The following is a 26,682-nucleotide window of genomic DNA, read 5'->3' as shown; positions in this document are numbered from 1 at the left end:
AACGCTTAAAGGTTTGAAGACTAGAGGAAAGTCTTACTGTGTGAGGGAGGGAATAGATGGCGTGAAGACCCTCGGTCAATACCCAGTGGGCCAACTGCCTTTGGAAAACTTATTGACAATCTGGGTCTGATGGATGTCTGGAGATTTATAAACCCAGAGATATGTCACTTTTCTTGTCACTCCCGCATCCACCACTCCCTGTCGATAATAGATATGTTCTTGGCCTCACATGCTCTGATCCCCTAGTGTCTGAGGTGGACTACCTTCCTAGGGGCATCTCTAACCACTCCCCTATCTTGGCTGTCTTTGACTTTAAACCTGAATGGGGACTTAAGCTCTGGAAACTTAATCCGCATTAGTTGTCCAGACTTGGTGGGGGTACTTTAAAGACAATGAGATGGGAGTCAATCCAGCTGTGCTTTGGGACTCGTTCAAGGCATTTGTAAGGGGTACCTTTATAAAAGAGTTAGTGAGCATTAAAAAACTTAATAAGCAGAGGGAGGTAGAGCCGATACAGAGATGCCGAGACCTAGAGGTCCTATTTGTTGGGTCTCGTGCTGTTGAGGATAGACTCAACTGGCTTCAGGCACAGTCAGATTGGACTTAATTTTTATGTGACAAGCACAATCAAAAGCTTTTCTTTTCTAGACACAATCAGTATTTCCAAGCAGGCATGGGAGGGAGCTACTTGGCGTAACTAGTGAGAGATGAAATGTCCACTAGATCAATCCCAGCACTAGGCTGCGACACATTTTTTACATTTTTAAACTTATTAACAAATATTATATTATTTTTTTATTTTACAAGTATAACTGTATATGAGTAATGATGATAATAAATCAGTTAGTTTGTCATTTTCTCTCCAATCCTTATCCTAGTGCTTCTGTATTCTAGGAAAAGGATAGGGGTGATGATGATGATTGCTGCTGTTGAATAGCCTGCCAAAAGTCATAATGACACTGATAGGCTAGGCTTAAAAATTGATACTTCTGGGGGTAAATGTATGAAGCTCCGGGTTCTTCAACACCCGCGAGTTCAGCGTCTTCAGCGCTTAAATTTAAAGCGGCGCTGCCTTGTAAAGGGAAGTTTCCCTTTACAAGGCAGCGCCGCTTTAAATTTAAGCACTGAAGACGCTGAACTCGCGGGTGTTGAAGAACCCGGAGCTTCATACATTTACCCCCTGGTGTAGATAATTCATAGTGTTGTATTTGGAGTAGAAAGGAAGAGTTTTAGCAAACAAAAATTTGTAGCTGCAAGGAATGCTCTCCAAGCAACCTATTCAGTCTTACTAAAAAGCAAAAGCAAAAATGTAATTCACAAAATAAGGTGAGTGTTGCTAAATCCATAGCAAAGTTGTCTCTTCATTTGCATATACTAAGCAGGGGTCATCTCATGTGTGTACCGTGGAACATTTAGTAGCATCAGCAACAAATGCAGTAGCATATTGTCACCCTCAATCTTACTCACTATCCCTATTACAAGGAAACAGGTTTCTCCAACACCAAGGTTGTTCCAAAAAGATCCTTCATTACTATTATACAGTCTTCTATCATGTGTTGTTCCAAATATAACGCACTTGTCTATACCAGTTGATACAATATTATTTTCAAAGGGATTGGCACCCCTAAGATAGGCTGCGACACATTTTTTACATTTTTAAACTTATTAACAAATATTATATATTTTTTTCTTTTACAAGTATAACTGTATATGAGTTATGTTGTTTCACATTTGTGCCAAATATGAATTAAAAATATTTTCTATTGTCTTTTTGATATTGCCAAATCAAAATGTTGCCTCTGTTGTTGAAATGTGTCTGCTGTGGTGATGTTACTTGTGGGGTATCTCTGAAGGTGGGGATCCCCATCTACTCGGCTAATTATTTATGCTGTGGTCTTCAGTTGCTGATGGGGCTCCTCACCTATCTTTAAACTGGCCCTGTCACACACTTGTTGCCAACATGAGGAGGGCACACCCAAATTATGGGGCACCCACTCCTCTGGCCTCTCAAATGATAGGGCTCCTGAACACCTGTATTGGGGCTCCAACAATGGATTTCTGCACCTTCCATGTACCTCCCTTCTACTAAGGGGTATTGGGGGTTAGTGGCTGAAATGGATTCCCTAGTGGAGCTTCAATTAAATTCCCCCCCTCCATTTATTCCCCCAAAAGGGCTATTCAATAAGTGTGCCTCGCGGCATAAGCCGGGACCCCACAGCTACCTTTTCGGGTCCAACTTAACAATGACTGCTCTCCTTAATGCCTAGGAAACCAGAGTCTTAAATACACTCCGGTCCCCACGTGAGGCTCGCATACCCAGCACTGACAAATTTGTGCCACGCGACTATTGTCTGTCCCCTCATTGGTAAAGCAGTTGTTTGCGTCAGCGGCACCTTATTGGGAGAGGCACTAGCCTCCTGACCCCAGACTGCCCCCCATGACCTCGCCTGGTATCACTGGGAGGCAGGGCCTAAAGACACCACTCTCCACCAGATGCAGTGGAAGAATTGATTTTTACTTACACCAGACTTCCAGTTTATAAGTCTATACATAGGTTACTGGGTTAATTTTGTATTACTACAGGACAGAAGACAAACAGATACGCTATGGGTATAGGAGTACAATAAAGTATAAAATGAGTATTTGGGTCAAGTATTTTTTTCAAATAAAGGATTTATGCAATAATCGTGTGTGTGTTTGTATTTATTATTTTGTAGCTGTTTGGAACTACAAGTTCTAACATATACTGGCTTCCCCTGCAGCTCTTCAAGCTACAGTATGCTCTGGCATCATTATTTAAATGTATTTTCCAGCAGAGTGTATCTAGCGATATTTTAATCTGCAGAAATTGGAGAGACTTTTCATTTCATAGCGCTGGCATAGTTTGTAGTCCTGCGTAAATGGCTGTCCCCACCGTTACCTCATCTGCACAAAATTAACAATTTTTACAACAACCCAGTGGAAATAGCCACTAATGTTGACAGATGCAGTGGCGGATCCAGGGGGGGGGGAACGATTGGGGTGATCGCCCCCCCTGGCAGACACTTGCTGCCGACGGCTGCACAGTATGTGCAGGTCCGTCCAGCCATGACAGGCAGGGACAGTGTGCTGCCCGGCTGCTCTAACTGTGTTTAAAACACAATCAGAGCAGCCGGGCAGCACACTGTCCCTGCCTGTCACGTCTGGACGGACCTGCACATAGTGTGCAGCAGTCGGCAGCCTAAGAGCTTAGAAAGGGGCGGGGCCTAAATCCCCCCCCTAAATTGCCCAGGGTACAGCATTTTTCTAGATCCACCCCTGGACAGATGAATGTTTTCTCTACAGGTATCTTTTATAACTGTACAGGTACAACATATATCGGAAACCCAGAAATGTAAAAAAGAAAATAATTTCTGCCAGGGCTACTTTTAAACATGGTAATGGGTGTGGGAGGAGGGGGGTTCCATCCTCCTGGAAACAAACAAGTATAAAATGTTCACAAGATGCAAAGGATGATTAAGCAAAATGGTGCACTAATGTTGAAATGTGAATGATAACACAATGGGATAAGTGGCAATGAAGAGGAAGGATAAACTGTACAGGCTCTGATGAATGATCAATAAATGGAACAGAACAACAGTAATGCCAATAATAGAAATACAAACCAAGTACTACATGAAACAAATGTTTTGACCCAGTGCACTGAGTGTAAAGTAAAACAATGAGCAATCCTTACAAAAAAAGGAAAAAAACATAAACAAGCATATAGTATACACTACTGGAATGTCAATCATGGTTATTAAAACAAACTCTTCCAAAAAGAATGGATCCAAAATGAAGAAAAAGCAAAGCAGCAAAAAATTGAGGGAACAAACAGCGTCATGACCCCCTACAAAGCCTCTTACAGCCCTAGGCTGCGACAGGCTAGGCTGGTAACACTATAGCAGTGAAATCTGTAGTGTGGTGTCCCACTAACATGTTGTCAACCAGCCCTAAACTACATTTCCTATGGGAAACGATCCTGCAAAATAAATGCATCCTCCCCCCCAGGAAAAAGCAGTCCCATGGTATATGCACTAGTGTTCTTTCTATACCCCAGGTGCAGTGGGTGTTCGGTAATGTAATGGTTAAAAAAAATAGACCAACGTTATTTTTTGCCTAAAGTGATATGGTATACTGGCACTTGTAGTATTACAAGTGCCAGCATTATCATGGTTGCCAGAGAATGTTGGCAATCGTAATACAATGCAAGTGCCAGCATGCTCTGGCATCCAAGGCCCTATGTAACCTTTTGATCACCTGTAAAAAGCACTGAAAAAGACACCAACACAGTTGAAAAATCCTCTAAATAAACACTCCCAAGGCATACCCTCTTTAACACCTTTATTGCTCACCTAGATCCAGGGGGCGGGCTTTTCTGCCTTCAAGACTTGCAATTCAAGGATTTAAAATAAAGGACATAAGTGACCAAACAACTTCTCCTTACAGGAGCCACATTTGCAATTGAAAGGCAGAGAACTAATGATTCTAACCAATCAGTGGGGCTTTAGTCTGAGAGCGTGGGAAACCATCCTGATTGGTTAGAAGTGGCTAAACCCCATGTTAGTTTATACAATCTACTTCATTAATACAATTTCATCTCTGAAACAGGCCCATTTTATCTTATTTAGCATTGTATGTCATATGTTTTTCACTTGCCAAGTGTTCACATTACTTGGCATATTATATGTTGTTGCAAAATCTCTCTTTGGAAGTGTCTAACATAGCTGCCACTGCAAAGCAGAGACCCTCAGCTGGATGAATTTGCAGTTAAGCATTCAAGCTCTTTCAGAGGAAAGGGTCACCTGGGGCCTGATTCATTAAGGATCTTAACTTAAGAAACTTCTTATTTAAGTCTCCTGGACAAAACCATGTTACAATGCAAGGGGTGCAAATTAGTATTCTGTTTTGCACATAAGTTAAATACTGACTATTTTTTCATGTAACACACAAATACTTGATAGCTTATTTGTACAGTGAAATTTAAAGTTGATATTCGTGTGCTACATGAAAAAACAGTCAGTATTTAACTTATGTGCAAAACAAAAAATTCATTTGCACCACTTGCATTGTAACATGGTTTTGCCCAGGAGACTTAAATAAGAAGATTCTTAAGTTAAGATCCTTAATGAATCATCCCCTGATCTTTAAATAAGGGCCCTCCTCCCATTTACCTGATGGCAGAGGGCAGAGGGGGAATGGGCTATGAAAGATTATGCTGAGAAGATGAGTATACAAAAGACTCTCTGCTCAATAACTCTTATGCAATATGATTGTCGTTGCCATGCCAGATATAGGAGACTTAGGAAACTGTAAATCATTAAAAGCATTTTGAAGACGAATAACACCACACCGCCATGTGTCTTCTTACAAAAATCCAGAGTCATTTATATTAAGATACACACATAATTGTTTTATGAAATTGCAGCTTTAATTTATATTTTTATTTAATTTTTAATTTTATTCTTATCCAATAATTGCCCATAATTCATCTTCTCTTACATTTTACACCAACAGGTCACTCCAATATATCATTTTCTGAGTTGATTTTTTAGCATATATATGAAACCACCTTCCTTTGTCCCATCACACTGGGCAATTCAACCACAGGCTACAGAAGCTGCCGTAAAATATCAAAAACAGATTTCACACTTGTACTGGTCATCGAAAACAATCAACCATTATATTTAATTTATGATCACTACACAAAAAAGCCCCACATAGTTAAAATGTAATTTTTATAGTAACAGGTACAACCCTATATGTACACAACTTCAAAGTTAAAGATGTTGCCATAATTACACAAAATGCTTAGGACATTTTGAGATCGTAACATGCATACAATCTCTGTACTCATAACATAGCTAATATGTCACTGATAACTCTGAATACAGGTTTACAAACATTGGCAATATTTGGAATAAAATACATGTTAATCATTTTGAAATTGAGTTAGTCACCTAGGTGATGTGTAATTTTCACTGTGATTGACAACAATAATTATTATATACTAATGTTATAATGAATAGTATTAGTGATGTGATTTGTACAGCTACTGTATCTGACATGCACTCTAAATGTATTTTAAAAGCGAGGCACAGCGCATATCATCTGCTTGTTTGGTGCATTTGTAAATCCACCTCCAGGAGACAGATCAACATAACTAACGCCTGGGGGTAACCGGAATGTGAATTTCTGTAAGAGGCTTGTAAAAAAGATGAAAAGCTCCATTCTCGCGAGAGTTTCTCCAGCACAGACTCTGTGACCTAAAACAGGATAGATAAGTAGCGTAATATTATATGAAATCATTTGGATATATATTTTGACTTCTATATTTAGTTATTGAACTAACAAGACAGTAATTAATTATCTGTAAATTTTCAGTAAACTTTGACAATGGAACACAATTATGTGCTGTCATTGATATAGTAAAAATAATATAATATTTCACAAAGGCCAGACATACAGTACCTGCAGAGAATGGCATAAAGGCATCTTTCTTCTTAAAATTTCCTTTGTCGTCAAGAAAATGATTTGGGTAAAACTCATCTGGTTTCTCAAATTGCGTCTTGTCTCTTAATACAGATGAGAGTAATGGGATTATATAGGTTCCCTAGGATGAAAAACACATCTGTATAAAGGAAGTAAATGGGGAGCAGTGAGATATCAGTCAAATCTGCTAGTGGGACTGAAAGGGAGTAAAAATGTGATTTAAACCAATAACAAGGCACTTTTATTGTCATTGGTAACATAGGAGCATTATAAAGAAATGGCTGTGAAGATACCAGTTTATCTGGCCCAATGCTACCCACTTCACGCTTGCTGGCCACACAAGGGTGCTTTACTATGCCAGGGATGTCTACCCAGTACCCTCTAGGGTTCTCAGTCATTCAGGCAAATACAGTTAGAAAGTAAAGCAGTACATTTATTGTAATAAAAACAATCACTAGATTATCATATACATTCAGTAAATAAATGCCAGGTAGGTTTACCACATCATCTGTCCCTTACCCCACATCTTAAGGAGTCACAGTCACCTGGCTGTCCCAACTTGATGACCCATGGATCTCTCTCAGCTGCATATGTAGACTCTGGTAGAGAACGATAACACAAAACCCGACCTTGCACCTTCCAGGAATTAAATCACAGAATGAACATCTCCTCCCCCCTGGAGTGGCTCCTTATATCTAAGTTATAATTTCCACAGTGTTCTCCCCTCCCTAGTCAAACCCCTAGGTCAATTCTTCTTAACCATTGGTCAGTGCTGGACTAAGGGGGATTGGAGAGGGAAGTGAAGATGAGCAGCTGTTTCACAGAACTTCCCCTGCTAGATGGCCTGTCTGGACTAGTCTAATAAGAACAATGGACACTAATTAGGTTTCCCCCTCCAGTATATTGCAACTTTATTCCTACCCATAATTCCCTGGTTTGACTTTAAGGACAATGAATAACAACCTCACTGCCACATCACCAATAAACAATAAACAATATACATATTTAGAATGATCTACATTGGTTCCTTACCCACATGTAATTACACTGAAGTTTTAATCTGTTCAGCTGGGAAACAAAAGCAAGGGCTATAAAAATGACTTGATATATTCTACATTATGTGCGAAACGAGGAACAGGGAGGGTTGCATTGTTATCACACTCGTTTCATCACAATGGCTTAAGACAGTTGCTTACTATAATCTACCTCAGATACTAGGTTTCATGTTTTCCCATAACACATTTCATCAGGCTGATAGTAAGGCCTGTGGTATGAATGACTAAGATACTCTGTGCAATCTATTTAGATCATCCTGACAAATGGATACTAAATATAACTTTATCAATCAGTTATGCCATCACATAATATTGATAAGAGTGAAGTGCCTGAACCAAAAGCCGTTGGAAAGGAGCAGCGTCAAAATGGAGTTCAAAAAGTATCCTTGTGAATTTGATAAAGCTCAACAAGGGGGGCAAAGGCTGTTTTGTTCCCCCCCCTACACAGCTGTCTCAATCTTACAATATCAGTGTGTGAGAACCAGGGTACAAATATACTTGGAGGATCCAAACAGCTCGAGAAGTAAATCCACCCATGACACGGTGTAGGCATCTTATATGGAAACACTGTTGATCTTGCAAAAGTAAACACAAAGCAGGTACTTCCATCTGTCAGTGACACCAGTGGAATGGGAATCCACTGTTCACTTGTGGACTCATTTATTCCTAGCCTTAGCATATATTGAATGTCTTTGGTCATTTCAACCCTTCTCGGAGCCTGTAAAATGATTATGAAAGAGTGACCCCTGGTGAATACAAATATTGTGCTCTACCAGCGTGCTTCTTCCCAGGCTGTCAATAAACACATAAATGGTTGTACATACAAGGTTCCCTGCTCTTTACAGGTCTTCAAAAGGTTTATATGATATATTTGTTTTATCCTTTGGGCATCAGGTGGCAAAATCTCATATACTTTTCCCACTCCACGTAGAACTTCAAATGGACCCTGCAATTCAGCCAACAGCTTGCTCTCTTGTGTAGGTAATAACAGCAGAACTTTATTTCCTGGGTCAACGACTCAAGAGTGGGAAATAATACAATAATACAACCACCAAACATACAAGTCACTGTGCTGGTTATTCCTTGCGGAGCTCTTATTTCTTCATGGGCCCAGTCACCTCAAGGAATTTATCTCCATGCATATGGCCAGTTGGTACTATGGCAGAAAGACCCTACTCTGTTGGTTTCCCTTCTATAGTGACACCACTCCTTGCTGGCAAAGCCTATTGCTGGTATTTACAATTTTGGGGAACCCCACACTTTTGTCACCCCAATTGTGCCCACATTTGCCTAGGCTAGCAGCATAACAGCTATTTTTACTTTTTAAAGGGGGTCCCAGGCACATCATCATCAGTACCACAGATCTTGATCCAGGGGAAACAGCCTCAACAGATACACCTTCTAAGAGGTTTACCTGTGGCTGTCTCCTAGTCTACATAGCAGGTAAGGAGCGTTAACATGCACTGAGTGCGCAATTGGAGCTTCCAACCTACGTCAAACTCTACATAAGCCTTACCCTCAGCATTGCAGCTACTTGTATTCACTTAACATGTATTAGTAAATATGATATTTACATTGCAGATGATGCAAATTTTAGAATTAGCATATGAATTTCTTACCTTTGGAATGGCATATCCTTTAAAGGTCACATCTTTGGATGTTTCATGGGGCAAACTAAGAGGGAGAATGTCAGAAAACCTCTGGATTTCATGTATAACTGCATTTGTAAAAGGCATTTGTCCCCGTTGGCTGTACGAAAGTTGTGCTGATCCAACAACTCTGGAAATCTCATCTTGGACCTTTTCTAAATGTGATAAAATATAGACAGACATGTCTGAAATAAAATATATTTGTCATAGCTTGTCTTCATTATGAAATACTCACCAAGACATGATTTTGTGTGAGTGAGGCCGTCAGGGGCATGGTCAGTGTTATTACAGGATCTAAGTGTTTAAAAATATCTCTCGAGTCCTAAGCGAAGAAAAACATTCCCACCCTGGCTGGAAAGTGTAAGAGATTCCTGAGAGTACACTCAAAGTTTCTGCATGATTTTAACCTGTTTGGGAGATTCTGAGACAGAGTCAACCAGTTTGCACCTCATTTCTCACAAATAGTAGACTACAAAACATATACTTTTTCAATCCCTCTGGTTCCCCATATTTGTCAATCATATTTAAACTTGTATATGTTATATTTGTAAGTAGTTAAAATATTTTGCAGCATGGTTTCTTATCTTGCAGACTAGTTCATTGTTTCAGCCTAGGCAAAAGGATTATTGTCCACCATTCCGGTATGAATGTACATCACACCAGGGGGTCTCATGTGTTAAGATAGGGAAAAGGTCAACAGATAGAGCTCCATGTTTAATTACAGAGGACTGCATTGTGTATCTATATGTAATGTGTCTGGAGTGTGATCTCTCCTGTTTAAACAAACTCTTCTGTGTAGCTATAGAACAATACCTGTCCCTAATTGTATCAAGAGAAGATCATCTGATATCTGTGAAAAGGTAAACACAGGAAAGGACAGATCAGGCAGGTAATGAAACTCCTGAGAAGGTCATTTCTGCCTTTAAAAACGAGCTTCAGAGAACAGCAAATGGGCATTCACTACACATTTATGGCTGTAGTCAAACTGACGTTGAGACCTTGGTCTTTGCCCTGACAGTAAAGGGACAGTCGGTCCTTGTAGTACTGCCTTTTTCCTGATCTACTCTCTCTAGGTCTTGGGGAGCTGTGCATCGGCCAAAAGCAGAGTGACAGTAACACAGGACCACTGTCTTGCTGATAGCCAGGAGAAGTTTGGATAGACAGCCTAAGAGTGGCTAGGAAACTGGTGAGGTGTTTTCATTATACCCTGTATGTTGTCTGTGCCAGACTGCAGTGTTATTTGTTGGAAGGTATTATTTAAATATGTTCATTGCTGTTTGGTTCTGCCATTTTGTTAAATAAACCAATTTAATCATAATCTCAGATATTTGCCTTGGTGATTTTGAACCTTGGATAGGTACTGGTTAGGCTAGCTGTGCAACACAGAGGGTTACATTAAACCCGGTATCATCACACCTGGTCTACTCCTGTCACAGTTCGAGTTAAGGAAAAGATAAATCAGGAGATAAATGTATCATAGTGCGGGTTGTACAAGTCACCGGAAATCCGCGAGATGACAGCTTAAATTTAAAGCAGCGCTGCCTTGTAAAGGGAAGTTTCCCTTTACAAGGCAGTGCCGCTTTAAATTTAAGCTGTCATCTCGCGGATTTCCGGCGACTTGTACAACCCTCACTATGATACATTTACCCCCAGGTGTAGTTAGATCTTTCCTCAGAGTAACAAAAAGAAAAGGAGGAGCACAGATAAAGTGACGAACAATAAATGTGATAAAGTGATATAGAGAGAATGAGGTATATTGTAAACTGTGAGGCATTTTAGCCAACATAACTCCAGCAATGTTAAGAAACTAATGAATTCATGGTGAGTAGTAGAAAAGATGATTTTCAAATGAATGTGTTGTGGATTTTGAATGGGAGCAGGTTTCTGTTGTTTTAATTTTCTTGAACTCTGTTAGACCCACCAAGTCTCACACTAATAGATTATTATTACTATTATTATTATTATTATTATTATTATTATCATAGATTTGTAAAGTTCCTCAGTGCTCCACAGTAGGGAAAACAGTGCATCCATAAAACAGGGACAAACAAGGTAGACAAAATGAAAGCAAACATGAAAACAAAGGGTATGAAGGACCATGCTCATTAGAGAGATAACATTCTGGGCCTGAGTAAAGCATAAAAAAGGAGTAACTTTGTATCTGGGCAAAACCATGTTGCATTGGAGGGGAGGTAAATTTAAAATGTGGGGACAGATTTATAGTTGGGGTACGGCATGTCCTAGATCAACTTTAAATTTCAATGTAAACATAAAGCTATCAAGTATTTGTGTGCTAGATGAAAAAACAGACAGTATTTTTTTATGTGCCAAATAAAAAAAATAGTTAGCACCCCTTTCATTGTAACATGGTTTGTCCTGGAGAACATTTACTCATTTTTTTGCCTTACTTTACTTAATGACTAAGGCCCTCTAAGTGCAAACTGTGGATCCAAAAATAATACATAGCCAAACAACTTTTTCAATAGGAATTGATCTATTATGCATAGAAATGTAGTGATTTGTAGCTGAAGAGTTTTGAGAAGGTTACATGTAAGAAAAAATAAATAATTTTGACAGTCATGTAGGTAAAAATAGGTTTGGCTTCTTATATTTGAAATTATGTATAATTGTCTTCTCTGTTGAAGATCTAGTCTAACACTTATATGGCTCAATCTGACCAGTTATCATGTTTTTTAAGTATGTATGTAATTTGCCCAACACAAATCAAAAGGTACAAAACAAAATGGTTAATGTGTAAGTTGTTTATTTAAATGATCAAATGACAAAATCTCATACCGCCAACCTGTCCAAATTTCACTGGGACATTCCCGATACTAGGGGTATATCCTGCTTACCACAGTGTGTAGCAATACAGGGTGTTTTCATCGGAGGAAAGGGTTATGGGGGCCAGCCTGCACTTCAGATGTTCAAGTCACAGTCATGGGGAAATTGGCACACCCCATGATGGTACCACACTCTCTGTCCCGACTTCCAAACTTCTACTATTGGGAGGCATGGAAAATGTGCAGGTGTTCCCTTCTGTATGAGTGAGGTATTGCAAAGTTTTACTGAAGTGAACATGGGGTCATTATACGCACGGATTATGAATCTTGTATTTGGGCGCTTATTAAACCATTGCATATTATCGATTAAAAGTGAATCATCTGACAATTGAATGGAATAACGATTTAGTCCCTTAATTTTCCCATTAAACCATCTTAGACTAGCTAAAAGCTTTATTCAAATTTTTAGCTCTCTATCAAAGGTGCATACAAATTTTACTTGTCAAATACTCAGATCATGGCTGGAACATATCAGTTGTGTTAAACTTAAATAAGGATTACTGTACCTTGGACATTTGGATATTTTGCCATCAGCAGAAGACCCCAGCAAAGGGTAGTTGATGTTGTCTCCATTCCTGCGGTAAACAGGTTCCGTACCACTCTTGTCAGATTGTCATTGTGGAAATATGACTGGGAGTTATTTTCCTCCTGCAAATCACAATCATAATACAGAGTGAGCTCTATGCCCCTTATAATAATACAATTTGTGTATAAAGCGGCAGTATTGAAAATTTCATTGCAGCTCAATTATTCTGAAATATCCATCTGGGAACTGAAGGAAACCTCTTTAATATGGACTTGTCAGCTAGAGTAAAACATTTAGAAATAGTGTCCAAACACGGCCTTTTTATTCTGATGGAGTGGTTGTCCCTCTGAAGGGAGCAGCAGCCATCTCTCACTCAGCTTCCATCCTGGATGACAACACTAGGGGATGTGTCTCACAATGGTAGTGATCACGAGTGAGTCAGCAGCTAACCAGTTTGGAGCAGGAGAGTGAAGAGATTTTTATAATTCCACAGCTGCTCTGTATGCGCTGATGAAGAGCTTTATACTATGTAAGTGTGGCCCACTGTGATTCCTTTCTATCTACTTCATAATGGACTACAAAATGAAAGTTTCCCTGTGCTTCCATTTTAATAATGTAAAGCAAATTATAAACAAGAGTGTAATTTTCCTGATGTCGGTACTTGATTTTCTCTGAATGAATATTCGATATCTTGTCAAATTGAACATACATTTCAGAGTTAGCTGGATTGTAAAGTTTTAGATTTGCAGCATTTAAAAATAACAAAATATGAAACTTGAATTGAAATATATATTGTGACAATGACACCCAGCAGATATCAGGCTTCAGCAACTTCTTGCTTGCAATAAACTGTGTTTTTATTGTTCACATCCCAACACAGCAAACTTTACTTGGATGACACCATGTGACCCTAACTCTGGCTAGTACACAGTCCTTCTGCCTAGTCACCGGCCACTATCTGGCATCAGTCATCCAGCCAAAATGCACAATACACAAGCCCTTTCCCTTTGATCTAATTACCTCATTAGACCACCTGTGTGAGTTCAGCCTAGGAGATTTAGTGTGCAAGGACTTAACCCTGTCTGCAGCCTTCTTCTGCAGACTCCTTGGGTCTCTACTTATCTTAAAACAAATGAGGCGTGGAAAATAGGCCTCTTTGCTACAGTATGTTTTACATACTATATATTTTTACATCCTTCTCCCCTCTTTCACCTCTTACTTGAAGATCCATGTTTAAATCTTTGTCATTATTTTTTCTTATTATTATATGCATTTAGTCATATAGAGCTGGCATACTAAACAGCACTTTACAATTGGGAACAAACACTATTCAAAATAAATGTGCATTAACAAACACACAAAGCGTTAAGAGGACTATGCTGACAAGCTAAAAATTTATAGACATCAAATTATTGTAATATTATTGTATTGTTCTTCTTTTTTTTTTTTTAAAAGCACCAACATAGTACGTAAAACTGTAAATTGAGAAGACCACTATACAGATAAATAACATTCAATAACATGACACAGACGGTAAAGATAGCCCCGCCAAAATGTGCTTACATCCTAAGAGGTCTGTATTACTTAAATTGTCTGTTCTATAAATACCACTTTTAGCTACTTTTCAAGTAAATATAGCAATAGGCATGACTGATTTTTTTATTAATATAATATATACTCAGTACAATAAATTTGACTTGTATAAGTTATTTTATAACCAAAGCCATTGTAATCAGTAAAATCTGTAAAGCTTAAAAACAATACTGATTACTACCATCCCTAGCTCCCATTCACATTTGTCAGACCAGAAAAACAGATCTGTTTGTGGAAAAAGAACACTGTTTTGTTCATTAGAACATTCTTAATGAGGTGCAATTGCTTAAAAGTAGGAATAATGGTGCTAATTAAGATGCATAAATTGTCACTTCTCATAACTGATTGCTGCTGATGTATTAACCAATTTAAATAAATCATTTTTTATGAAATTATATATTTATTAAATATATATATATATATATATATATATATATATATATATATATATATATATATATATATTGTCGTGAACATAGGGAACTTACATTTATTTATAATGGATAAATTATAACTGCAGTGTAAATATGTTATATCAAATGACTCCATTGATAAGTTCAGCTGCGAAAGTGTAAAATGTGACGGCAGAAAGTCTGATGTAAATGTATTGGAGGGCTTTGCACATTCCAGTGTGAGAAGATAGGAGTGTCACCTGCGGCAGCTTAAAAGAGCTTTTGCTGTGAGATGTGTCCTGACAGTTAGTTTTTGGACTCCAGAATAGAGTTTGTGAGGCCGGTCACAGCTGAACATCCTTGCAGCCCAAGGCAACATTTTGCAGGCCTATACAGGTATATAGAAATATGAGTTTCAAAGAAAAAAGCCTTCATAGTTCATATTTTGGGAAATCCGGGTGGAACTCCATACTGAGGAGCAGAAATCACACTAGGGTTGTGAATGACAGGTATGGGTGGTATCCGGGAACAGCTAAAATCACATATCTTTGGAAAAGGTATGTCACATTGTCAAAATTCCATTATGCTTGGTATCAAAAGATGGACAGAGTCATAGGGGATTTAATAATGATAAAATAGGATCTATGTGATGCTCTACAGAAAAGTTACATCACATAGTAAAATTGGTAAGTAAATCAGGCAAGATGGAAATGGTGATTGAAAAATGTGTCACAAACCCCTGGGGGCAGGGACAGGTCTTTAAAATGCTGAGACGAGACACAGAAAATTGTCAGACTTTTTGGGAAATCAATTCACATTGATAAGCTGTCCATGCCAAATTACCCTTGGCCAGAATGCAATTCATGTAAGTGCTAATCTGAATGTAACCCCTTTTATTTTAAACTGTTTTGCTTGTGTATGTTTTATATCAGTTGTTTATTCATTTTTTTATATCTCTATGCCCTGCAATTTTGTATATTATATCTATAATCTAATATGTTGTGTCCTTGATACTCTAACGAATCCATTAGCCTGTTAAGAAGAAATAGCTCGACCAAGTTAACCCAGTGTGTGATTTGTTGATACATTTGATTAACAAGCTGTGTGTGCTTGCATTTACATTTGTGTAACAGTCTGGAGGTGTGAAGAGTCAACCCTGTGCTTGCTGGTGTGGGTATTGCTAGTCTGTGGATAGCTAGAAGCCTTGTGTGCCAGTGTGGGACAGTTTATTGGGGTTCAATTGCCCGTATTCAATAGGTGGTGGCAAACCTGAAGTGTCTGGGGGTGTGAGAGCGCTGTGTTTGGGGCGATTCCGTAGGTTTATAACCTGTGTGATAAGTAGAGACAGACTTCGGACTGAAATCGTGTGTGACCTCATACAGCGAACACCCCAAAGTCACGGCAGTTGGGAGCGTGTTTGTGACATATATCAACTTACGCAAACTTTTAAGTGAAAATAATGTTTCTAAAACTCCAACAAATTTACCATACCTCTTTTTGTCTTACAAGAAATACATCAATGAAACTTCTCAGATCATTGTCATCTAAGTTTTTTAGATGCTTCACAAATGTCCTTGTTACAAATTCTGTTAGTTCATCCACATTTTTTACAATAGTTTTGTGACTACCAGGGAGAAATCCCAAGATTGGATATACATTATATATCTGTTAAAACAAAATACAGACACATTAAACAACACATGATGTTACAGTATATCATTTGACTACTCCTGTTTCTTTTCATTTCAATATACAGTTGAAGCACAATTCCATATTATAATTATTCTGGTGCATGTTGAGCTGCAATATTCTAGATCACATTGCACCACCATTGTATACCACCTACACCCTTGATAGTTAGGGTTGAACAGAGTTCCTACTGTGACATGGATTTGATTGTATGGTTTAGAATAAAGAGTCATACTCCATCTGTAAAATCTATTGCTCCCACAGTGGATCCCAGAATATACCCATATGTCCCCACTGAAGGATTAGTAGCATTGCCTTTTGGGGGCATAGTGATTGGTGACTGTCCAATAACTCACTTACTGATCATGTACTTGTGCAGGGAAGAATGTGCAAAGTGGTATGTGTTGCAGAATCAATTTACTCAAGCTCTAATTGTATACAGTCGCTGAAATAGATCAAGTGAGGAGGTAATGATCAGCATATACAGATAAAGATATAGGACCTGAGTCATTAAGGAAAGTAAGGCAAAAAAAAGAGTAAATATTCTCTGGGACAAACCATGTTACAATGTTACAATGCAAGGGGTGCAAGTTAAATACTGTCTGTTTTTCCATTTAGCACACAAACAATTGATAGCTTTGTTTTTACATTGAAATATAAAGTTGATCTAGGACATGCCCCACCCCAATTATAAATCTGTCCTCACATTTTAAATTTACCTCCCCCTCCAATGCAACATGGTTTTGCCCAGGTGCAGAGTTACTCCTTTGTTATGCTTTGCTCTCCTTAATGACTCAGGCCCATACTGTTGTAGTCCTACTATATGTCATATATACAACCTCCCTAAGACTACCTCTCATTCCAAATCAAAATCCCAGGCTCTTCTAAGATATATCCCATGGCATATAGCAAGTAAAGATAATTAAATATGAGCTCAAAAAATTTGAAACAAATTATGTTCTATCTGTAAGCAGGCCTCCTGATTGCAGTAGTCAAATGTACATAAACCACCCTAAGATTAACATGATCCTTCCCTAGCAACATCCTTTGCTTTTTTGTGGGTAAGTTGAATCATTCTAAAGGGCACTAAATAATGAGTTAGTAAAAAATAAAAGTTAAACTCAGCCAAGACCACATATGTGTACCTGTGTGCATCCACACTTAATGTCTGCTGGTATGTGAAGGGAACGTGGCCAACACTTGAGGGAACCAACATCTACATAATAATATATATCTTGATTGGTTGTTATAAATCATTATTATTGCTAACACTGCTAGATCATTTCTTGCTATGTATTTCTTTTACATACAGTTCATAACATCATTTTTTATGAAGTAGACTGAAGAATTGTTTTTTCTTTATCCTACTACAATCTAATTCTATAACATTTGTCTTAAAGTAATACTTAAAAGTATTGCACCTTCCACTGTTATTGTTGGGCCTTCTGCTGATCACCTTTCTTAATGAGTGAGCCGCAGAGGATCTAGTGAGCTAGACATCATTTGGAGCCTGAAGAACCCTATAAGTCATTACAGAAACTGAACAGCATAAATCCCAATAACAGCTAACAATTATTAGGACTTTGCTACATTATAGAAATGTCAGGAATAACATGGAGTGACCCAATCATAGTACCAGAGTAAAGAGTGATGAGTAGTGAAAAATGATCAACTAATGCCAAATCATCTTTCCAATACATTCAAACATTGCCATTTGATTAAAATTAGCCAGTATATTCAGAAATAGCCAATAATGTTACTTTATCTATTACATAGAGCTATAGTTTATGTTTAAAACTGTGGCAGACAAGTTGAGTCAATCAGTAATGTCCTAGCTTATTGAATGTTTTGTAATAGTCATCATGCCACTATCTTTTTTATTCCTGCCATATTTTTTTATATGTGTTACACATCTTTAATAGTAGAAAAGTAATTAATATATGCTTAAGATTGGGGTTTTCTAAAATAAATCGGATCTCTTTATCAATGATGCAACCAGTGTGTCTTTATTCCCAATAAAAAGACCACTGAGAGAGCATAAGTGAAAAGAAGTGGTTTTATTTAAAACACAGATTACACAGGCTTAGGATGCAATAAATGGTAAAGCAGCAGGTACAAGTCAGCAAGATATATGCAGAATGATGATTAAGTTAATTGCATGCACAATAAGACCACCTGGAGAAGGTAGAGCCAGTATAGGTAACAGGGTAACTAGGAAAGCTGGGAAGCTGGATGGCTGGAACAGAGAAGCCGTAATGGTCTACAGGCAAGAGTACACGGACGTCCAGGTAAGCTGATAGCTTGATGGCTGAAACAGAGATGGTGTAATGGTCTACAGTCAAGAGTACATGGAGGTACAGGTAAGCTGAGAAGCTTGAAATCGGATACCAGATGGTATAACAAACTGCATGTCCCGGAGCTGGACTGCTAGAGGTGCAATATACTGCAGGTACAGGAGCTGGATTGTTGGAGGTGCAGCTGACTGCAGATGCTCGATTGCTAAATGTGCAATAGACAGCAGGCAAAGGAGCTGAATTGCTGGAGGAGCAACAGAGTGCATGCACAGGAGCTGGATTGCTAGGGATGCAACAGACTGCAGTTGCTGGATTGCTAGATGTGCAATAGACTGCATGCACATGAGCTGAATTGCTAAATATGAAATTGACTGCATGCACAGGAGCTGGATTGCAGGAGGTGCAAACAATCCAGTGGTCAATAGCCAGACAGTGCACCACAATACCAGGGAGAAAGCAAGAGTCTAGTCACAATGACCTCAGGTCTTGGTCATCAGATGAGGTGCAAAAGCAGGTCTTCATCTTATGACCCGGCTTCATTGTGACTTCACTCTTGCCTTCTCCCTGGTATTGTGGTGGACCGTCTGGCCTTTGGTGCAAAAGGAAGTTAATCAGGATCCATACACAGGAGAACTAGCACTGGTTAAGACAACATATGAACTGGCCCAGTTTGCAGGGAGAGTCAGTCTTATAAAGGCCCGCCACAGGTCCAAGGGATCCAAGGGTAATGAGCTAAATTCCTGTAGGAAGAATAATAGGCCAGGTGCAACAGCAGCCCCTTTTGGTGGTACAGCAGCACTGCAGTCTGGATACATATAATGACAGACTCCAGACATAATCAGTTGCAGGTAAGCTCAGGGGAAGGCACAGCAGCATCTAGTGAGGAGATGCAAGATTGCAGTCAGAGGCAGATTCCAGATACCTAAACCACAAGGAGATTAAGATCGGTCAAAAAAATCTGAATTATAGTCTAGAATTGGGTGCGTAGCTAAAAAGTCCTCATCTAAACTTACAAGATTTCCGAAGGGCGGAAAATGTAAGGAACTTGTGCTTGAGGAAAGCTGAGACCAAGAAGACCCTCTCTTCTTCTTCACTTTCTTTTTATGAGTCACAGGGTTGTTCTAATTGAATTGAATTGAACGTAAAGGCAACTCCAAGGCTTGAATAACTGGCGATATTGAAGACGGCACATGTGAACTGTAAGTAAAATCTGTAAGTGATGGAGCAAACTCTTTAATCACTGTATCAATAGAAAGCTGCAAACCCAAAAGGATGGGATCTCTAGTCTCAATAAAGGGGTTTGCCCATTCCAGAGCCTTCTCTATAAAGTTGCGGACAAGGAAATAAACTTGCCTTTGCTGGTTATCTAGGAGATTGGTAAATTATGGAAAATAAGTTAACAAAATTTAATAAGGGCATTAAATTGCACAACGTCTCCATTGAAGGAAGATGGCGGGATGTTTGGAATAGAAGATTAATTTGAGGCCTTGGTAACCTTGGATGATGGTTTAATCGGAACCTTTGGAGGAGAATTGGGTTTAAAAAAGGAGGAGAGCACAAGTCTCTGACTAGGACAGCAGGAGAGCAGGGGTCTCCGACTGAGACTACAGTTGAACCTGAAAGTTTGTTCATAGATGGAGTGGATTGTTATTATTATTGATTTTTATATATATGGTGCCGTACAAAAAACAGTAGACCCTCTCCATTAGACTGCGAACCTCAAGGAGGGTAGTGCTAAGACCGGGTAAACACTTCGGGCACTCCTAGACCTCCGAATTGTGACACTCTCTTCCTCTCTGGTAACCACCTCTCACCTGCGCCTGCTGTTCCCCACCTATGAAATTGTCTACCACACCTGAGCAGACTCTTTCCCAGCCTTCAAATCCTTATTACTACCTACCCTAGTACCACCTAAATTAATTTCGTAATTGCCACCCTGAGTCACACTCGCTCCCCTTGTCTCAGCACTGCCTTTTTCCCACTAGATAGTAATCTATCTCATGAGCAGAGGCAACTCTACCATTTGTTTTTACTTCTTCATTTATTTAGCAAAACGTGTTATTTAAATATGTGAATCACTATTAGTGCTCCAAAAAGAAGCAGTCATTTTCATTTCTAATTTGATGATACACACATCTAAGAATAAAATAAAATAGAAAGGGTTTTTTTTAGAATTGATTTAGTGCTAATCTTACCTCAAAGTGCAAATCTATCTATCTTCTTCATTTATTTGGCTGGAGTTTCCAAGGTGCACCATTGTGTGTTGTTGTGGGGTTTGGCTATAGGGTGATTTTGTTTTGTTCTGGATGTTAATGGGCTTATATTTTTGTGCTTATTTCTTTGTAGAGTACGCAGCAAAAGTGCTTTAAATGCAGAAAACGAGCTAAATCCAATGTAAAAGAGCTATAACCACGCAAAATAGAATAAACCAACTAAGAATCCTCCCTCTCCCTTTCCTCTCCCACCTTATTCTCTCTTCTGTCTCTTTTTAACAGGTTAACTACGTGAACCATCAGACCACACACTAAGATATCACAGAAAGAAAAGGTAAAACAAAGAAGACAAAGGGAAAAAGAGAAAAATATAACAGTAACAAGGAACACACACCTGCTATTATACCATACAAAAAAAAAAGCACAAAAAGGTAAGTCCATTAACATCCCTTTTTCCAGAACAGAACAGAATCACCCTACACCACCCAGCAACACACTACGATGTGCCTCGGAAACCCCAACCAAACCAGTCGACTCACATCAAAGAAAATCCTGATCCTCATCCGCATGACAGCCCACCCCAAACACTGACAAAAGCACATACGATCCAGAAAACCTTCTCATTCATTTATTTGTCTGTTATATGTCTCTGCTTTATGTATGCTCTGTTTTCCCCACTGCCTGAAGCTGCACAGTACTGTGGTACTTTACAAATCAATGGTGATAATCTTATTAATAATATTAATAATTATAATAATAATAATAATAATAATAATAATAATAATAACAGCAAAAATAATACCAAAACCATTGGACTTCCTAAAAGTTGAACATTTTCATTTGTCAAGGTTAATAGTCTCCTAAATTGTGGGTCTTCATAGTTCATTCGATGGCCAAGTAAAAGTGCCACAATTATATTAGCCACAGCAGCGTTCATGATCATAGTGTCATCAAATTGCTTTCCTAGATAAAACATTAATGAACAAAATTAACAACAATTAAGTAATTAATTTATGCAGTTTACAAAGCAACAAAGCAAACAACAAATGTGAATAATAAGTCCATATTAATATATAAGTTATATACATACAGTTTAGGATATATTCCCCTTTACAAATATTTTAACAGTTAGGGCCTGATTGATTAAGGATCTTAACTTGAGAAACTTCTTATTTCAGTCTCCTGGACAAAACCATGTTACAATGCAAGGGGTGCAAATTAGTATTTTGTTTTGGACATAAGTTAAATACTGACTGTTTTTTCATGTAACACACAAATACTTGATAGCTTATTTATACACTGAAATTTAAAGTTGATATTTGTGTGCTACATGAAAAAACAGTCAGTATTTAACTTATGTGCAAAACAAAATACTAATTTGCACCCCTTGCATTGTAACATGGTTTTGTCCAGGAGACTGAAATAAGAAGTTTCTCAAGTTAAGATCCTTAATCAATCAGGCCCTTAATTCCTTTCTTTTAATAATTCAGGCTATGGTTTTACTGATTAGTAACAGTATTATTGTGAAAATAATTTAACCATTTGATTTAATTTGACATCCAGACTAAAATCATGTTATTCGATGTCCTGAAATTCTTTTTTAAACAATGGGGCTCTATTAAGATAAACATACTTTACCTTTAAAAGATGCAACATGTTCAATTAAGTGGGTACATTCTTCAACAATTTTTTCTTCAATTGTACTTTTTCCCATCCCAAAATCACGTAGTGTTGTTATAGTAAATCTTCTCATTACCTTCCAGTTATCGCCATGTGATAAAATAATTCCTGAAATGTTCAAAATTATGAGTGTGTTTTGAATATGGACATTCAATCCTATCTCATTTTGTCATTCCAAACAGAGACCTGTTCATCTAATAAGAGACTGAGCTGGATGGAAAGAGGCTGACTTAATAAGTGTGAATGCTATTAATTTAATGTCCCGACTGGATGGAAGGAGGCCTATTTATTAAGTATGAATATTCACAGGGCTTTTCAGTTGGTGATTTTGCCACCTACTTCAAAGACAGAGTTGACGCAAATTCCACCTCATGCACATTCTATTCACCCTCTATTCTTTCTCTCAGGTAGCCGAAGATGAAGGCTCTGCACTCATCTTATCAGCTCAACCTGCCACCTCAACTCTTTTGCCTACCAACTTCTCCACTCTCTCAATGCATTCCCACCTTTTCAACCAGTCTCCCTCCACTGTCAGATTTTCATCCTTCTTTAATCATAAATTAATATCACCAATTCTAAAGACACCATCTCTCAGCGCAGCCTCTTTTCCAAGTACCACCATTTTTCTCTCCTGCCTCCAAATGTTCATCCGGTGGGCAGGGCTCACCAGGGGGCCCGGTACAACAGCGTAACACATACTTACCTGGGGGCCCGCTGTCTTGCAGTCCGCTGGTCTCCGCTACTCTGTCTTCAGCCTGGCTGTCACCATGACAGCCAGGCACCAGAATGCGATCGCAGGGGTGGAGGAATCATTCCACCTGCGATCATGTGATCTGCCTGTGACAGATGAAGACAGAGTAGCGGAGACCAGCGGACTGCAAGACAGCGGGCCCCCAGGTAAGTATGTGTTGTGCATGGGGTGGGCGCTCATCAGGGGGAGGGTGGGGGTGCTCAGCGGGGGAGAGGGGCACTCATAGGGGGGCCCATACTGGGCCCCATGATTTCTGATGGTGGCTCTGCTCCTAACAGTCCTTATTTTTGAGGGCCTACATCAATTTCTAATAGTTAAGGGAGTGGCATTCGAGAAAGGGTTGTGGTGTTGAGGAAATGGGAATGGTATAGGTAGATTATGGCTTGGAGAAGTGATCAGATCAGATTATCTAGGAGATGTTGGAAATCTTGTGACATTATTAGGTTTTCACCTGCCTTGCATTCTGCTGATTACTCAGATCTGCTATACAGTTCAGGTGCTGATTAAAATACTGCCTTTTATAAGCTCTCAGCTCTCCGGCACTCATTGCCAGTGACAGCATGGACACTAGCTTCCTGGTTCCTGAATCTGTGTTCTATGGGCATTCAGTTCCAGAATCTGCTTTCACTTGTCTCTTAATTTCTGGCTTTGCACCTGCATGCTATTCATATAGCTCAACTCAATATCCCCAGGTATAGACTGCAGTACATATCATTTTCTCTCTCTTTGTGGAGCTTTACAGTGATCACTGGACTGTTATATTTTTGTACTGCCTAAAATACTATGAAAATCTGCACCAGCATTTCCTCTGACACACTATTACATTAATGGATTGCAACAAAGACTGTTTATATATCTATATTGCAAAATAGACTGTATACTCCTGCATTTATTCCTGCAATGCTTTTTGGCTTATTACACACGCCTGCATTACCTCAGTCTGTGTTTTCACCTAGTTTCTCCTGATTACTGCTTGTAACGGACACTCCAAAGTAAGATGGATTCCAAATCTTAACCCAGGTTGGTGCTGGCTGACCAGTGTACGGAATCTAACGAGCTCCCCAGTGATCACCAAGAACCACCATAAGGTGGGATGAGCTGTGCTGCCTGGAACTTGCAGGTTGCTGTCCACTGGACTGCCATTAGGCAGGACACAGTAGCGTAGGAGACAACAGGAGATAAATAAGCATCCAAAAAGAGGTCAACGAGCTGGGGACTGGTATATACGAGGTCAGCGCAGTACAGAATTGGATCCAAAATAGAAGGTCAAACAAGCATGGAGCTGGTACACAGGGGTCAGTGCAGTACAGCGTCAGAATCCAAAGGTGAAGTCACAGGAATAACCAACGGTCTAATGCAGGTGTGCAGCAAACTGAGGTAGTCAGACAAGTAATGAAACCTGTTGCTCTGACACTGCTGCAGTGTCAAAGCAAGATTTTTTAATGCAGGAGAATTAATTTGACCGCCTACAGCAGCAGTCATGTGACACAACCAACATGCTGAAGTGCTGTGCGCCTCACTGTCAGTGGGGAACCGGTAAGTAGATTGTGATAGTACCCCGCTTCATAAGGGTGGACATTGACCACGCTAGAAAGGCTTATCAGGAAACGTCTTGTGGAAGAGTTTATGTAGACGAAGAGCAGGTACATCAATGGCTTTTACCCAGGAGTGTTCCTCAGGTCTGTGACTTTTCCAGTCTACTAGAAATTTCAAAGTACCTCTGGAAATACGAGAATCCAGGATTTGTCTGATTCCGCACTCCTGCTGCTCCTGAAATAATGTTGGTGGCTTGTTTAAGGAATATATTGATTTGTAACCACTGGAAGCTTGAAATACATTAGGTATCCATGAGACAGGAGGTAGGCCCAACCTAAAAGCTACTGGATTGATGATTTCTATCATTTTGAAGGGACCAATAAATCTGGGTGCTAATTTCATACTGGGTACTCATAACCGAAGATTGCGGGTCAATAATTAAACTTTGTCTCAGGTTTTCCAATTAGGCACAGAACATCTCCTCCTATCAGAGACTTCCTTATAACAATAAGATAATTTGTACAACTTTTTCTTTACTGAGTCCAAATAGCTGCAAAGTCTCAAAGGCAAGAGTCTACTGCTGGCATTTCAGATTAATTTTGGGTAAGGTAGGTAATATAGGAAGAGAGTCATAAAGTGCAATAAATTGGAAGTTTGATATTGCTTCATGGAAGTGATTTTTCTGAGCGAACTCCACCCAGAATAGTGATTCAACTCAATTATTTTGATTAGCTGTGACATACACCCTTAAACTTTTTAGTTTCTTCTTAGTTCTTTAAGTTAACCCATTGGACTATGGTGATATGCTGGGGAAGTTAAGTTTGATACCAACATTCCTACAAAAAGCTCTCCAGACATTAGATACAAACTGGGAACTCTGATTGCTTCCAATCTCCTGAGGACATCCATTTAAATGGAAGACATCATTTATGAAGAGATCAGTTAAAGTAGAAGCACAAGTCCCTTGAAAGGCACAAAATGAGCAGCCCTGGAAAAGCGATGTGCAATGACCCAGATGACCGTGCAAGCATTGGAAGGAGGCAGGTCAGTAATGAAATCCATCAATAAATGGGACCAAGGTCAATCGAGAGCAGGTAACAGAATGAGTCCACTTGGCCAGACAGTTTATGCTGAGCACAGATGGAGTATGCGGAAACATGTTGTGGCAAAAGGCGGCCACCAAAAACTCAGAGTGATCAGTTCCCAGGTTTTTCTGATGCCCTCATGACCGGAAATGTGAGAGGCATTAGCCCAATGCAACAATTTGGTACTGAACTTAGGAAGGATAAAGGAGTTGCTAAGATAATAATTAGTTACCACAGAATGAGTAGTGGCAACAATACATTTATTTAGATGAATGTATTCTGGTCAGGAGGTTCCATGTCAGAAGGATCAAAGGACCGTGAGAGGGCATCCAATTTCTTGTTTTTAAAGCCTGGGCAGTAGGTAAGGATGAGATTAAAGCAAAAGAAAAATAGTGGCCATCTTGCCTGATGGAGATTCAAGCACTGGGAAGACTGTAAATACAATAGGTTCTTTTGATCGGTGTAAATATTCATTGGGAACTGGGCTCCCTCCAGGAGATTCCTCCATTCTGCAAGAGCTAACTTAAAGGTTTAGAGCTCTCTATCTCCTATTACATAATTTTTCTTTGCGGGTAGAAGTTTACGATAGAAGAAGCCACAGGAATGAAGTTTCCCAGAGGAGGCACATTGAGAAATGGCAGCTCCAGTTCCATAAGACGAAGCATCAACTTCCACGAAGAATAGACATAGACAATTAGGTTGTTGCACTATTGGTGCAGAAGAGAATGCACTTTTGAGAAGTTTAAAGGCTTGCACTGCATCCGAAGGCCATTCTTTGGAATTGACCATCTTTCCTGTCAAGGACCTAATGGGAGCAACCAAAGTGGAATCATTTTTAAAAAACTGGCAAAAATAAATTGCAAAGT

General features: G+C 39.1%; 1 protein-coding gene across 2 annotated transcripts in view; it reads right to left on the bottom strand.

The window, feature by feature from the left end:
• Positions 1-5,411: 5,411 nt before the first annotated feature.
• Positions 5,412-26,682, bottom strand: part of LOC142143421 (cytochrome P450 2K4-like) — a 39,979-nt gene continuing 18,708 nt past the window's right edge. The window contains exons 3-9 of one of the 2 annotated variants that reach the window (XM_075201257.1): positions 22,403-22,552; positions 21,567-21,727; positions 16,060-16,233; positions 12,564-12,705; positions 9,185-9,369; positions 6,490-6,631; positions 5,412-6,284 (exon numbers count right to left, since the gene is read on the bottom strand). In XM_075201257.1, coding sequence (XP_075057358.1) covers positions 6,103-6,284; positions 6,490-6,631; positions 9,185-9,369; positions 12,564-12,705; positions 16,060-16,233; positions 21,567-21,727; positions 22,403-22,552 — 1,136 coding nt within the window. In that variant the 3' untranslated portion in view covers positions 5,412-6,102. The remainder of the gene's footprint in view (positions 6,285-6,489; positions 6,632-9,184; positions 9,370-12,563; positions 12,706-16,059; positions 16,234-21,566; positions 21,728-22,402; positions 22,553-26,682) is intronic. The other variant, XM_075201258.1, reaches the window with a different exon arrangement.

This window comes from Mixophyes fleayi, chromosome 3 (assembly GCF_038048845.1).
Source record: "Mixophyes fleayi isolate aMixFle1 chromosome 3, aMixFle1.hap1, whole genome shotgun sequence".
Lineage (NCBI taxonomy): Eukaryota > Metazoa > Chordata > Amphibia > Anura > Limnodynastidae > Mixophyes > Mixophyes fleayi.
Note: the sequence above shows the minus strand (reverse complement) of the source record. Positions and strands in the feature narration are given on the sequence as shown.